Source organism: Ambystoma mexicanum, chromosome 11 (assembly GCF_040938575.1).
Source record: "Ambystoma mexicanum isolate Mex_15411 chromosome 11, UKY_AmexF1_1, whole genome shotgun sequence".
Lineage (NCBI taxonomy): Eukaryota > Metazoa > Chordata > Amphibia > Caudata > Ambystomatidae > Ambystoma > Ambystoma mexicanum.
The window spans coordinates 865,950,669-865,963,883 of record NC_090934.1 but is presented as its reverse complement, the minus strand read 5'-3'; the positions used below and the strand labels follow the sequence as shown (position 1 = coordinate 865,963,883).

The 13,215-nt window shown below is 43.5% G+C and overlaps 1 protein-coding gene across 5 annotated transcripts in view; it reads left to right on the top strand.

Annotated features, from left to right (window-relative positions):
• Positions 1-13,215, top strand: part of SIRT3 (sirtuin 3) — a 355,906-nt gene that overhangs the window by 335,528 nt on the left and 7,163 nt on the right. For all 5 annotated transcript variants that reach the window (XM_069623912.1, XM_069623913.1, XM_069623914.1 and 2 more), the window contains one exon: positions 13,040-13,201. In XM_069623912.1, coding sequence (XP_069480013.1) covers positions 13,040-13,201 — 162 coding nt within the window. The remainder of the gene's footprint in view (positions 1-13,039; positions 13,202-13,215) is intronic.

Sequence of the window (13,215 nt, the reverse complement as noted above, 5' to 3'; positions counted from 1 at the left end):
TTCAGTGTTATATTACATTGTTGAATCTGGGTGCTCCATGAACCAGTCTTATTGAAGCGAATCCCCAGATAATCGTAGAATTTTACGTTTTCTTTTTTTAATCCATCCAATACAGGGAGTGGTTTTCTGGAACAGGACATTATTTTGGTTTTCGATGCATTTATAACTAACATTTTATCTTTACATAATGCTACAAAATCATCAAAGGTTTTTTAAGACCTTGAGGAGATGTAGATAATAACAATGCATCGTCTGCGAATTACAATATATTAATGTGTTCATTCGCGAATATAGGGTCATCATTTATTTTAGCCAAGGGAGATCTGGCAAGGCCATCAATTAAAAGAATAAAAAGGTAGGGGCCCATGACGCACCCTTGTCACACCCCTTTCATAACACTAAGCTAATCTGTCAGTTTGCCTTGATAGCCCCAACGTGCTGTAGCATTATTGTGGGTGTATAGAGCATGGATACAATTGATTAACTGGGGTGGGAGACCTCAGTCATGCAAAGTTTCCCATAAAAGGTGGCATTGGACATTATCAAATGCCGCCTTGAGGTCAATGAACGGCAAACAAAAACAGTGGCATACATTTTGGGGAAAAATATTTTTGGTTAATCAATAAAAAGCAGAAAGGTGGTTCGACTTTGCCAATGCCCCTACATAATCCCACTTGCCTGTTATGAAGGAGATGAGATTAAAATTATCAATAAATTGTAAAAGCCTATTTGCAAGAATTTTGGCATACACTTTCCCCAGACAATCCAACAGTGAAATGGGTCTATAATTGGAGGGGTTGTTTCTGTCTCTTTTTTTAAATATCTGCACTATTATAGCCAATCTTCGTGACAGAGGCGGGTTATAAAATGTGTTCACTAAATAAAACATCTTTTGTAATAAAGGGGCCCAAAAGAAAGATCCACCTTAAAAAGATTAATCGGAAGGCCATCCAGCCCAGGTGCTTTGTTTTTTTTGTGCATTGTGTGCTAAGATCTCCTCCTCCAATGGGAAAAATAAGGGAGAATCATTCCAAATATTTAAGGGTTGCGAAAAATGAGGATATAACTAAGAATGCCATCAAAATTAGTTGCTTAAAGTGCTCAAACCAGACAGATTCAGGGATAGTCCTAATAGAACCAAGATTAATATTTGAATCACCATGCGTAATTATCTTCCAGAACCTCTTTTGGTCATGTTCCATTGAAGCTTCCATCAAACTTTTCCATCTCTTTTCAATTACTGCTTCTTTTTTGGCCTTGACTACAGTCTTGTAATTTGACCTAAATTTTCTGACCAGGGCCAATGTATTGTTGTCTTCAGATTTAATTGCTGTACTAATTTATTAGGCCTTTAACACACGTAAAATCAAAGAAATGTATATAATCCAAACACAGTTACCTACACATAACACAGCAAAGCGTTTCAGAACAATGAAATATGAGAAACTGTTTAACAGTAAAGTGAAAAAGAACAAAGCATTTAAATCAATAACCACATACCCTGCGTTATAAAGGTACGGCTCCTATAGCTGCAGCAGGCCTTCCTTATCCGATAAGTAGACCTAGTGCCTCAACAGAGTCAGATTTGGAGGTAAGAACCAGGGAGGGGAGATGGAAGTATTTAATGTCCGCCCTAGAACAAACTTTGGCAAAGTCAGTAGGTTGGTAAAAATTGGTGAATCAAAGCAGCTTTGAGGTTAGCAGGTGTGAGAAACCTGAAGGTGTCTCACTCACTAGTCCCCGGGGATCTGTCATCCAGGTGGCCAGGACACGGCCATCGCTATTCGAACCAGTTCCTAGGGGTAAAGCAGTGCAGGAGGATCACCTGGATGGGGGTCTTTGGGAGTTGAAGTGGGACACCGAAGGGTGAGACCCGGTATTACCTTCCTTATGATACCTTTTCCCCATCCTACCAGGTTGGATACCTAGAAGCTCAACACCCCTACCCCTTTCCTGACACAAACACTTTCTCCTGGACAGTTCATCATGAGCGACAGCATACTAACACACCAGAGCCGTATACCTGACATGTCCCAACACAAGAGTCAGGCAGATTCAGGCTATTACTGATAACTACACACACACCTTACTCCCATTACACTTCCCCCACATGGATAAATGGCGGAGCACAAAAGCATACTCTGAGCAAGGGGAAGCAGCTATCCTGAAACAGCAGTTTTAACGCAGAAGAAAGGTGGAGAGATATGAGAGGATGACAAGGAGGGAATTACCCTTGTCCTTTACAACCCAGAACCGTGACTTTCAGAAAGCCTCAAGGAAATGAAACATAAAACCAGGATTTGCAGCTGACGAATGGTGTAGCATGTGTCAAAGGTACACAGGGCCCTCTCGCACTGATAGCCAGGATGCAGAGAAGCAATTGCCACTGTGGTACCGTCCTTGATTCCGACAGCAAAGCCACGCCAACGCGTTCAGCATAGCCGGTGAGTTGGAGAAACTGATAGCAGACCAGACTGTGTTATGGTCAAGGTTACAATTGGCAACATTGTGTGACGAAAGAGAGCTTGAATATAATTGAACTTTGTGAAACTAAGAACAGTACCAGATATAGAGTGGTCCGGCGCCACGTGGGTGTTCACTCGAAGGTCTCTGTTTGGTACCTCCACCCCCCATCTGAACGGGGAAGAATTGTTGAACTGTAAAATCAGTGGTCCTGCATCTGGTTGCGTTGAATCCCGCTGACACTCGAAAGTCTTCGATTGTTTGAAAAGAGAAATTGATCTGAGCCCAGAAGAGGGGGACTGATTGTAAAGAAAGGGTCTGAGCCTGGAAGAGGGGGAACCTAGGTGAACGATAATACACCCACGGAAACTGTAGTAGCAAATGTGAACCCGACTGAGGGATGCGTATATATTGAAGTTGGTCTGAGCCCGACAGAGGGAGGCTATTGGGGAAGGAAGGATTTGACCCTGACCGAGGGGAAACCTGGGCGAAGAGGAAATCGCTTCTCAAGATTGAGAAAGGAACTTTTCTTTGTGTTTATGGGACATGTTATGGGACATCAGGATTACTAAAGTCAAGAGACTTTACATTAAAGAGACTTGGACAGAGAAGCCCATGATGCTGGTGAAGGGAACTCTTACATCGTGCTGGAGGAGCCCTGGAGTGTGCTGTGCTCAAGTGTCTCGCCTTGTCCTGTGCTAAAAACGTGGGGCATGGAGGCCACGACCTACATATCCTGACTTATTTTGTGAACACTTCTTATTTTTGTGATCTTTATCCCTCACTATTTTGTAGCATAGCGGTAAGGATTGGCAATAGTTTTTTTTAGTATAGGCCCTTTTATTTGACTAGACTCCACAAGGACAGTATTATTATTATTTCATGGTCGTAGCTTGCTCCCATCTTAGATTTAGGTTTAGATTATGTTTACAAATTGTTTAAAAATATATATATAGTGCTTAAGCCCACAGGCATTCAAGTGCAAACATAGACATGGCAGACAACAGTAATGTCACAAGACAAGCTAGAGAAAGGGTGTAATATAAGCAATGTTTAAGCAAAGAGCAGGGTCTTCAGTCTTTTACGAAACAAAGAGAGACTCTGTTCCGTGCAAAAATTTGCTGGAAAATTAGCTTAGGCGTTTATCTCACCCATTTTGCAGTTGAATAAACACCCTTGAACTGTGATCACTTGTGTCTGTCTTATTTTGATACCATGCCTTCCTTACACAGGTAAGTAAAGGATTTAGGTGTGCACTCCCAATACTACCACACTGGGGGATACCTTGGGCAGGATCTTTGGTTAGATCTCCATCGACCACATAGACAGCAAAGAGAGTGCTAAGAGGAGGACCATGCACCTATACAAACCGTGTAGTGGATGGGGGCACAGAAAACGGAAAATACACTTGCGCCCCTTCCTCTGATTTTCTGAGTGACCACCCTAGGGTAATCCGAATCACTGTGGACACTTACTTCTGCCATTGGTACCGTCGAGGGAGGTCCAATGGCTGCAGGTGCAGTGGCTGAAGATGGTGTCCCATTTTGGTCTGGTATGCAGCGGTTTTGAAATCCATTTCTGGGATGACCCCAAACTAATAGCAGCTGGACAGTCCAGTCATTTCATGATAGCAGCCACAGCAGATCCCACGACAAGAAGAAACCTTGAGGCTCACAGCAGAGCAAAACAGCAGCAAGGAAACCCGGTCAGGTTAGTGAGGCAAGGTTTGTGACAGTAAAGAAGAACCAGTTCTAGGAGGGCCCCTCTTTGTACAAAAGAGAAGCAACAGCAGGAGAAATTATCCAAGGCCATAAGTTGATGACCCGCAGAGTCCCAGGCTCCAGCTCAGGATAGTGACTAGTGCAGAGGTAATGCCCTTGCAGAGGCTGGTCAGTACACAGGATGGTCCCAGGACACTCCCCATGGCTTCTGGTGGAAATGATCGGGAATGGTTGCTCCCACATGTCATGGGGTCATAGCACTGACAAGGGTCTTCTGGGATCATTGTAAAATAAGCAGGGCTTCACCATGTGATGGCTTTGGCAATGCTGGTTGTCTGTAGCAGCATCTTCTGGGTTTTCAGCATGAGCTCCTCTTCTTTGGGGTCCTGACTCCAGTGGATGATCCAGGAAAAGACTGCAGGACACTTCTTATACCAAGTATAGGCTGGTGGCTGCCCCACCACATCAGTACAAAGGCTATGCACCATTCAAACAGTAAAGGGCTGTCCTGTCATTGACAGCATCAAACCCCAAATCTTCCCAACAACAGACATGCTATGGCATGGATGTGGATTGAGACCAGGCAGCCCAAGCCGCCATGAGCACCAGGCCCTCACACAAATAACTTTGCTGTGTATCCCCTTACTGGATCCTGCACTAGTACCTACCATATTTGCTAGTTCCCAGACCTGGAAGGGCATTTATTTGGTTTTTTTACAACATAGTTCAAACGCTACTAAAAGAGTAAACAACAAAATCATGAACTGAGCAAATGAAAGTCATACATACACATCCAAGAATTCAAGGAAAAGCATTGTGGGAGAAGGCAGACTGAAATAAATAAAGTTTGAGCCATTTCTTAAAACGTGCTAAGTTGGAACAAGAACAAATATCCAGGGGAAGGAAGTTCCAGATTTTAGGAGCTAATAGTTGAAAGGTACAATTCCACGAGATGTGCACAAGGGACGAGGAACAGAAATAAGGAACTTTGATGCAGAACTAAAAGCCCTTTGGGGATGACATAGAAAAACCAAATAACACAGATAATCAGGAGCCAGAATGTGAATACACATGAATACCAGGCAAAGAAACTAAAATCCAGACTTAATCGGGAGCCACCGCAATTGGATCAAGTAAGGAGAAATGTCCAAACAATAATCTAAAAGCAGAATGAAGAAAAAAACAAAGAGGAGGCCAACATACTAAGAACAGCAATAGTTGAGATGGGGCAAACAGTAGGTTGTAGTAATAACTTAGCAGAGGCAAAGGTTAATAGATGATGGATTATTTTAAGATTACAAAGATTAAAATGAGGAGATCGAACTAAGGTAGTGATTTGAGCCTGTACAGTGAATGCTGAATCAAAAATAAAATTCAAGTTACAGGACCGGAGCCCTATCTGTAAATGTAGTAGAGGAAAGAAAATAGAAGGGGGTGAAAAATAGAGGAAGTTGCAGGAAAAAAAGTAATTTCTGTTTTCTTGGGAGGCACAGATAGGAAATGTGAAGACATCCAATATTTCACAGCCAAGTGACAGGGTGACGGGGTTAATGAATAGTATAATCAAAAGAAGTGTATCCCCTGAAGGGGGAGATGACCACTGGGGAGATGTCATGGCCCGAGTGCGCCCACTTTAAACTTACTGTGGGCCATTAGTGAGCCACACTGGCACCACCTTACCAACCATGGCCCGCTGTTGAGATGAGGCACTGACCATCCTGCAAGCTAAGGCTGTTAATACAGGACATGGGCCACAAACGTGAGTTCATGACGACAAATAAGGCACAGTACACCCAAGGGGCTTTTTTTTAACCCCTGCATGCGATATTATAAAACTTAGACATGCTTAAGCATTCTTCACCTCTTTTTCTAGCCCTTTCAGTTTCCCCAATTATTATTTATTACATTCATAGGAGTAAAAGATACCCTTCTAAACAGACCCCACTCATAAACTTCAAACAAGTTCCTATTCACCCTTTTCCCTGGGCTCCCATACCTTCAATCCAATATTTTCCTACTACACTTTTAATTTTTATTAATTTTAATAACCTTGGCAGCTGCAGTATGTCCTTTTGTCAGCACAGTTCTTCCCCGGATTAGTCCTGTTTTGTCTATCCTTGTTCTTCTGTAATCTGTTCACACCACCTACCTGCAGCTGGTGGCTGTCATGGGTTGCTGACATTCCCTCCAGTTCAGGGTTTAATTGGAGGTGCCATTTTGATGGTGCAGGTAGGGCAAATGCAACGTCACACACCACCTTCCAGACCCCCAAAGCCGAAGTATAAATTAAGAAAACACTTTTAGTAAAGGTGTGCAGGTCTTTGTTGTTTGCATAGCTGCTATATTGTTTTGTAGATTGCTGACGCAAGTAGGATAAAGTTAGTTTTGCCACACTGCAGGGAACTAGTTTTGCTGCACTCCAGGGAGCCCTAGGTTGCTGAATACACAGACGACACAGAACAGCAATGAAGGTTGGTATGTAAAATTGAACATGGTATATAAGAACATTAGCTTTGTTGAGCAAGAGTATCACCATTTTGATACAAGGACCCCATTCGAAGCTGCAAGTCGGCTGCTCACATTTGTTTCATTAAAAGCTTTTCTTTTCACTTCTGTTTGGAGCACACCTGATAGCCAAGGTCAGGAAAGAAGGGAGGACAGGATGGTGTTAGTTGAGAATCAGCTGTACCCAGGACTCGAAACTAAGATTTGCAACAAATTATTTTCATTCCAGATAACAGCTACATGACTACACAGAGCTTTGATCGCCCGGTGCACAAGGATCCATGTAGTAATATTGCCAATAATACTAAGGTAACTTGCATACAAAGGGCCATCGCATCTGTGAACGAATATGTTAATGAGACAAATAAATACGAGAAATCATTTTCGGCAAATCAGCCATCATCATGTTTTTCTAAAACAGCTTTTCATCCCAACACCTAGTTAGAAGACTGTGCACCTGCGTTGGCAGCATGTATCGAGGTGAGAGTTGCAGAATGAGCTATTCAAGGTTAGGGGACATTCTGAGATCATTAGGGTCCACGCATGGTAAATGGCAGTATCAGGTTTTTCTTGAAGACAAGTTTCAATCTCTCTATTCACATTAATTGCTAATTGGGTTGTCTCGGAGGGATGCGATGTCCAAGGGGTGCCAACCAATGGTATAGAGAAGTTTTTATCACTTTCAGTATGAAACCTGCCAGCCAATCAAACATCGAGTTAATGATGCACATGGTAATGACGTTATAGTGGATGGGTTGGATTTGGGCGGTTCTGGAGAAAGTGGATTAGTGTGATGAATCCAATGGAATCATCACGAATTCCCTGATGGTGGCCTCTTGTTATGTGGCCAGCAAATGGCAGTCGCTATCTGATCCTGATCCTGGGAGCGGGTATATGAGGGAGGATTACACGGGGGGAGATGACCACTGGGGAGATGTCATGGCTTCATTGGATGATGCTTTGTATCCCCCACCCTCCCATGTGGGAGACTCATGGGAGTCTCATTGGATGATGCCCAATGCCCTAATGACTTATTGTCATGCTAGTTCTCCTTCAAATAGGACTGATCTCCATGTGACATCTTTAGAAAAGATCCTCCAACTATCATACAACAGAAACCATTAATGGACTTCAATTCCTGCAACCACTTAGGTACTGAGACGAGGAGGATGAAGGAATTGACACAGAGCAACATGCATGTTGAGCATGCTAGTTGTTGGATGAAGGCATATGTGCGCGGGACCTTTAAATGTGTGAACGAGAAGGTAACAAGCAGCTCAGGAGATGACGTGACTGCTTATGGGAAGGTGGATGGAGGCTGGCGGCACGAGCCGGTGCGCGGAAGCTTGTGGCACGAGTCGGCTTGCAGAAGCTGAAGGCGTGAGCTGGCGTGGCGAAGTGAGAGAGCTCACCGGTAGAGAAGGAAAGAGAAGTGGTGCGAGAGAGGTGTGCCGTGAAGAGGCCAGGAACCGCAAGAGGGTATCTGGGCATCCGGCAGCCAAGAGAAGCAGTGTGATCCTTACCGGAGAAGCCAGCGTGCAGGAGCAGAGCCACAAGGAAACATGGAGAGACATTAGAGCCGCCCAGACTGGGAAGAGGTGGTGAAGCTATGCTACGGAAGCACAAGCACACCCGGAAACGCAACAGGGAAGCAGTGAGTCTGCCAGAGCAGAGTGGGGATCCCGGGGTGTTTCAGCAGCCATGTTAAAGAGAAATAGAACATTGTGAAGTTACAGAAAGTGAAATGACAAGAAGAATGTTGATGAATCATAAAGGTAGAAGATTTAGAAGGTTGTGAAACTACTGAAAGTAAAATAATAACATTTGCCAAGTAGATATACCAAGCCAACCAGAAAGGTATATGCTACTTGGGCATAAAGAGAGAGACTGTAAGATACGAAATGTCCTGGCAAGCATACACCAGGCAGTTGTGAATACAAGAGTGAATACAAGGGAAGTCCTGGCAGAGGAGTATACCAGACAGTTGTGAACACAAGAGAATTCCTGGCAGGGAAGTACACCGGGCAATTTTAAGTGCGAGAAAAGTCCTGGCAGGAGAGTACACCAGGCAAATTGCAAACCTACAATGAATATGAAGCCGAAATAGTGTTTGTTAAACAAGGAAGAAACTTGTGCTACAAAAAGGAACTTTTTGTTAAAGAGGAACATCTAAGGCTGAACAGTGTTTGTATAACAAGTTTGTTGTGGACCAGGAAAGACACAATGGAACTGTTAGATCCATAGGCATTTTGTGATACCAGGGAAGAATCAAGGGGATGGGGAATCCCCCTCTGGAGTTAAGGTCTTTTACAATTTGGAGAATATTTATGTTGCAGCTATTCTGTTTTTTATTTGAGAACACTTTTGCCAAAACCAGGTTAAAGACATTTCTCTTATCACTTTTTTATTTGTTTTAGTATGAGGGTCAGGATAGATTGCTTTGGACACAAGGACGGCTTTTTGATTTATGACATCCTGACAAAGACAGATCCTTAGCTTTTGGTTTCAGGCAGAGAAACTCCTCCATAGAATAGTGCCAGGCAGGAATTATCCCAACCTATTTCGGTTGAATAAAAGTCTTTAACCAAAAACTTGACAACTTTGTGTACAGCTTTAATTTGTGACCCCTCACATTAGCCAATTATAGATTCCAATGTATATGGTTCTGTAGGGTTTTGATTACAATAGCCAATGACTAGGTTAGAATTTTATGTCATGTTTTTTGTAATTATGTAAATGCAGCATTTTTCCTCTTTATACTCCTTGGCCTGATGTGGGTGTGTTGAGAAAATGTTATTTGTTTTTTCTGCCAGCTGTTACTTTTGCAAAATAAAGTAAATAAAGCTGTTTTTTCTTGCACCTGTTATGCTCCATTATTTTGTCTAATTGGATTGATTTTGGTGGCATATGTTACACCAGTCCCAATTTCCCCTGTGTTGGTGCTAGTGTTGACAATTAGGGCTAAAAAAGCCCACTTTCCTCTGTGGCGATGCTTTATTGATGATTCATTAGGGCTAAAGAAGCCCACTTTCATCTATGACGGCGCTTTATTACTAATTTATGGCTGCCAGAGCCCACTTTTCTACTGTGGCAGTGTTTAGCAGCATGGACGAGTGCTCTATTTGCTTCAACCCACATTTCACCCACATGGGCGGAGCATACAACAACTATACACTCCAGCGCTTAGCCCCAGCTGCATAGGAGATGCAGCCAGGTAAGTCACTCTCCTTCGCCGCCCACCATCTTGCCACAGAGAGGGTGTTGCTTCTGTGGTCCATTCGGTGGTGCGAGCGTCCCCGCACATCAAATCATGGGCCATCCCACCTGGCGCTGGGTGGGCGGTCCGCTCCACAAGCCCACCCAATCTTCATCTAGACTGCCACGAGGCCCAGGGCATGAGGTTCGCCTGGCCCATCTTGTCTGGCCCCCGAATGGCCACAACACTTGCCTGGGGTTAACCCACTGAGATTGCCCCGGGCGAGGGCGTTTCTTCACCCGGGCTACACCCCTCATGAGGCCCGGGGGTTAACTCTCTGTTGGCTTACCCAGTCTTCCCCCCAGGCAGGACATATGTCCCACAGGCCGAGCTTTGGGTCTGGTGCTGAGCTCCACACACATCGACCCCAGGCTCTCACTTCACCTGGCCTGCTCCAGCATGCAGTCCTTGGGCTAAATGGACAACTTTCTGCAACTGGCATTTGCAGCCTGGTCACCCACATGACCGATGCCCTAGGGGGGTGCTCTAGGTCACGACTACCAGGAAGCGTTCTTCCTCTTCTCTGTTCTCTCTCCTTCTGTCCCTGTATTTTATGTTTCTGTCTTCGTCTTTTTCTAGCTTTTTCAAGGGCCACTCCCAACTGTCCTTTTCTGACTCAAAAACTTCATTCAGATATTCCCAGTCTCGTTGGCAGGGGGAGTACTGCCCATTGTCCAAAGGTTCTGTGTGTCCCCGATGGTGGGTAAACATAGTACAGTCAGGTGAGTTAGTTAACCACATTTACATTTAATAAAAAATGTAAAAACCCTTTGCTGTGTCTGTCATTAGTTTCCTTGCTTCCATCCTCTACCTCCCCAACCTAGATCTATCAATAACCCACCACCGGGCACCATTTGGGCTCTGGGTTACAAAAGAAAAAGAGAGAAACGTTTGAGTGTCATCAGTGTAGCCAGAGGTGTGGTGTAGCGAGTAAAAAGAAGACCAAGAAAAGAATCCTGCGTAACTCCATAAGAAAGACGATAGGAACATGATGAAGAACCATTCAAAGACACTACAAAAAACCAATGAGATAGATAAGAACCACTGAAGGGCCACCCAATAAATACGAAATAAAGATAAACTGGAAACCAACGTGTAGACTACAATTGGAAACAGATACAAGGGAAGTTTCTGTAGAATGGACCGCCGAAATCCAGATTGGTGACACAGAGGTAGATGATGCAAGTTCAAATAAGTGGTGAGTTGAAAATGAACAATGCGTTGAAGGAGCTTAGAAAGCAGAAGAGAAATAGGATGACATTTATCTAACTCGGTAGCATGCCGAGAGGGTGTCTTTAGTGGGATAACAGTAGCGACTTTAAATGAATCGGTAGCATCCCAGATGATGAGGAAAGATTGAAAAGTTTGTTAAGAGTAAAGCACTGAAGGTAATGCAGATTTACTCAAATAAGCAGGCAGTGGATCAGAGGGAGCAGAAGTAGGATGAGAAAGAGCAATGATGGATAAAACATTGCTTTCAGAAATGGAACCCAGGAAGAATGTGAATAATAGCGACCAATAGTAATAGAAACATCAGACATTCTCAGATGAGTCCCAAGCCGGATCCCACACTAATGCCTACAACATGTGGCAGTTTTCAGACCTTGGAGGGCACAAAGAAGGGTGGAGCAAAGATGTCCAAAGGACAGGTCCTAACCCACATGGTACAGCCATTTTGAGTATGTGGTATGTGAAATGGTGTTATGCGGTTAAAAAAAGATATACAAAGCAGGGTTCACTGCTACCAGCCTTTCCTAGGCACATCAGAAAGGTAACAAAAATGTTACTAGCAAAAAAGGGAAAAGGGATACCAAGTACTTCTGCAGCACTTCACTGTAAGGTTATATGTCCTACATTAAAAACAACACAGTAATAATGAAAGGGGCCAGAGAACCCTTACACTGGTAACCATGAGGGCTGACTAGTGCCCCCAAAATAAACGAGTTGAGCAAGGGAAGTGAAGCAAAAGGGCGTTTCTTACCTCCAAAGTCAGGTCAGGGTTCAAGGCATAGCAAAATAGCTGTGGGTTCTATTGATGGGATTGTCAATTTAAGAAACGTTGCAAAAAGAAGTCTTTCCTAACATATCATGGCATTACAGATCATGAGGTATCATGAATGGCATGTCAGGGTAAGTCGTGCATTACAAGGAAAGGATTTATTCCAGCTGAAGATTTTAATTTATGAAGTGGTGTTAACTAGATACATTACCTATCCTATCTGTTTTATTGTGTATTTACACTGTATTTTCAAGAATGTAAGTATTCAGGTGATTCCTAGAGCCAGGTCCATGTCCTGATTTGGCCCATATCCCTCTATACATATGAAACATGATATTTTAGTATTATTTTAAATCACTAATGGATAACTACATTTTATACACACCCACACACACACGCCACACACAAAACAACATGTATGAAATGTTTCCCTTTGAAGACCGGTAGCCTAAAAGGCGTTAAGAGAGTTTTAACCATCAAACGGATTGTTCTCTTCTTCCACAGGACATTTCCATCGATAATAAAAGTTATCCATTCGAGTTTGCATCTCTGATGTAGTACATCTGCTTAGTATTTAATAAGGGCATTTCGTGGAGATACAGTGTCATGTGTGTACATCCAGGAGAATGGTCTTTGATTGATTGGATTCAGTTATGCATAGCGGCCATTTTATTTGGGTAAGGATCATTTTGCACATGCTTTGGAAGCAGCATTAATTCATCCTGAAATAGAAGTCTTGATCGCACAGTTTTCCTTTGAAGGGTGTGCGATGTGTTGGTATGTCTCTTTGTGCTACAAGTGTAGCATCCGGCAGGAGTACATTCCCTAATCTCTCAAGTGGTGTTGAACTGGGCTGTGTAGTGTTGGTGTGTGTGATGCTTTGTGTTATCAATAATGTGTGGCTGTGTCCTGCTTCAGCTGCATGCAATGGAAGGTTAAACCTGCACTGTATTATTTGTAAGTAGCATCCGTGTTTTTGTGTGTGCTGTATTGAGGGTGTCATTGGTCTTGTTGTATGTCTTTGGGTATGTGATGTGTCGCTATTTGTCGGCTGTTTCTTCTTGTAGGGTGACATGTGTTTCTCTCTTGTTTCAGTTGCACATCATGGAAGGCCAGATCCCGTATTGTTCCGTCTGTCGTGGCCTCATCAAACCTGACATTGTTTTTTTCGGAGAGGAACTTCCCAGACGCTTCTTCCTGCACCTGACTGATTTTCCTATGGCTGACCTCCTCATCATCATAGGCACCTCACTGGAGGTGCGGGAGCAGCC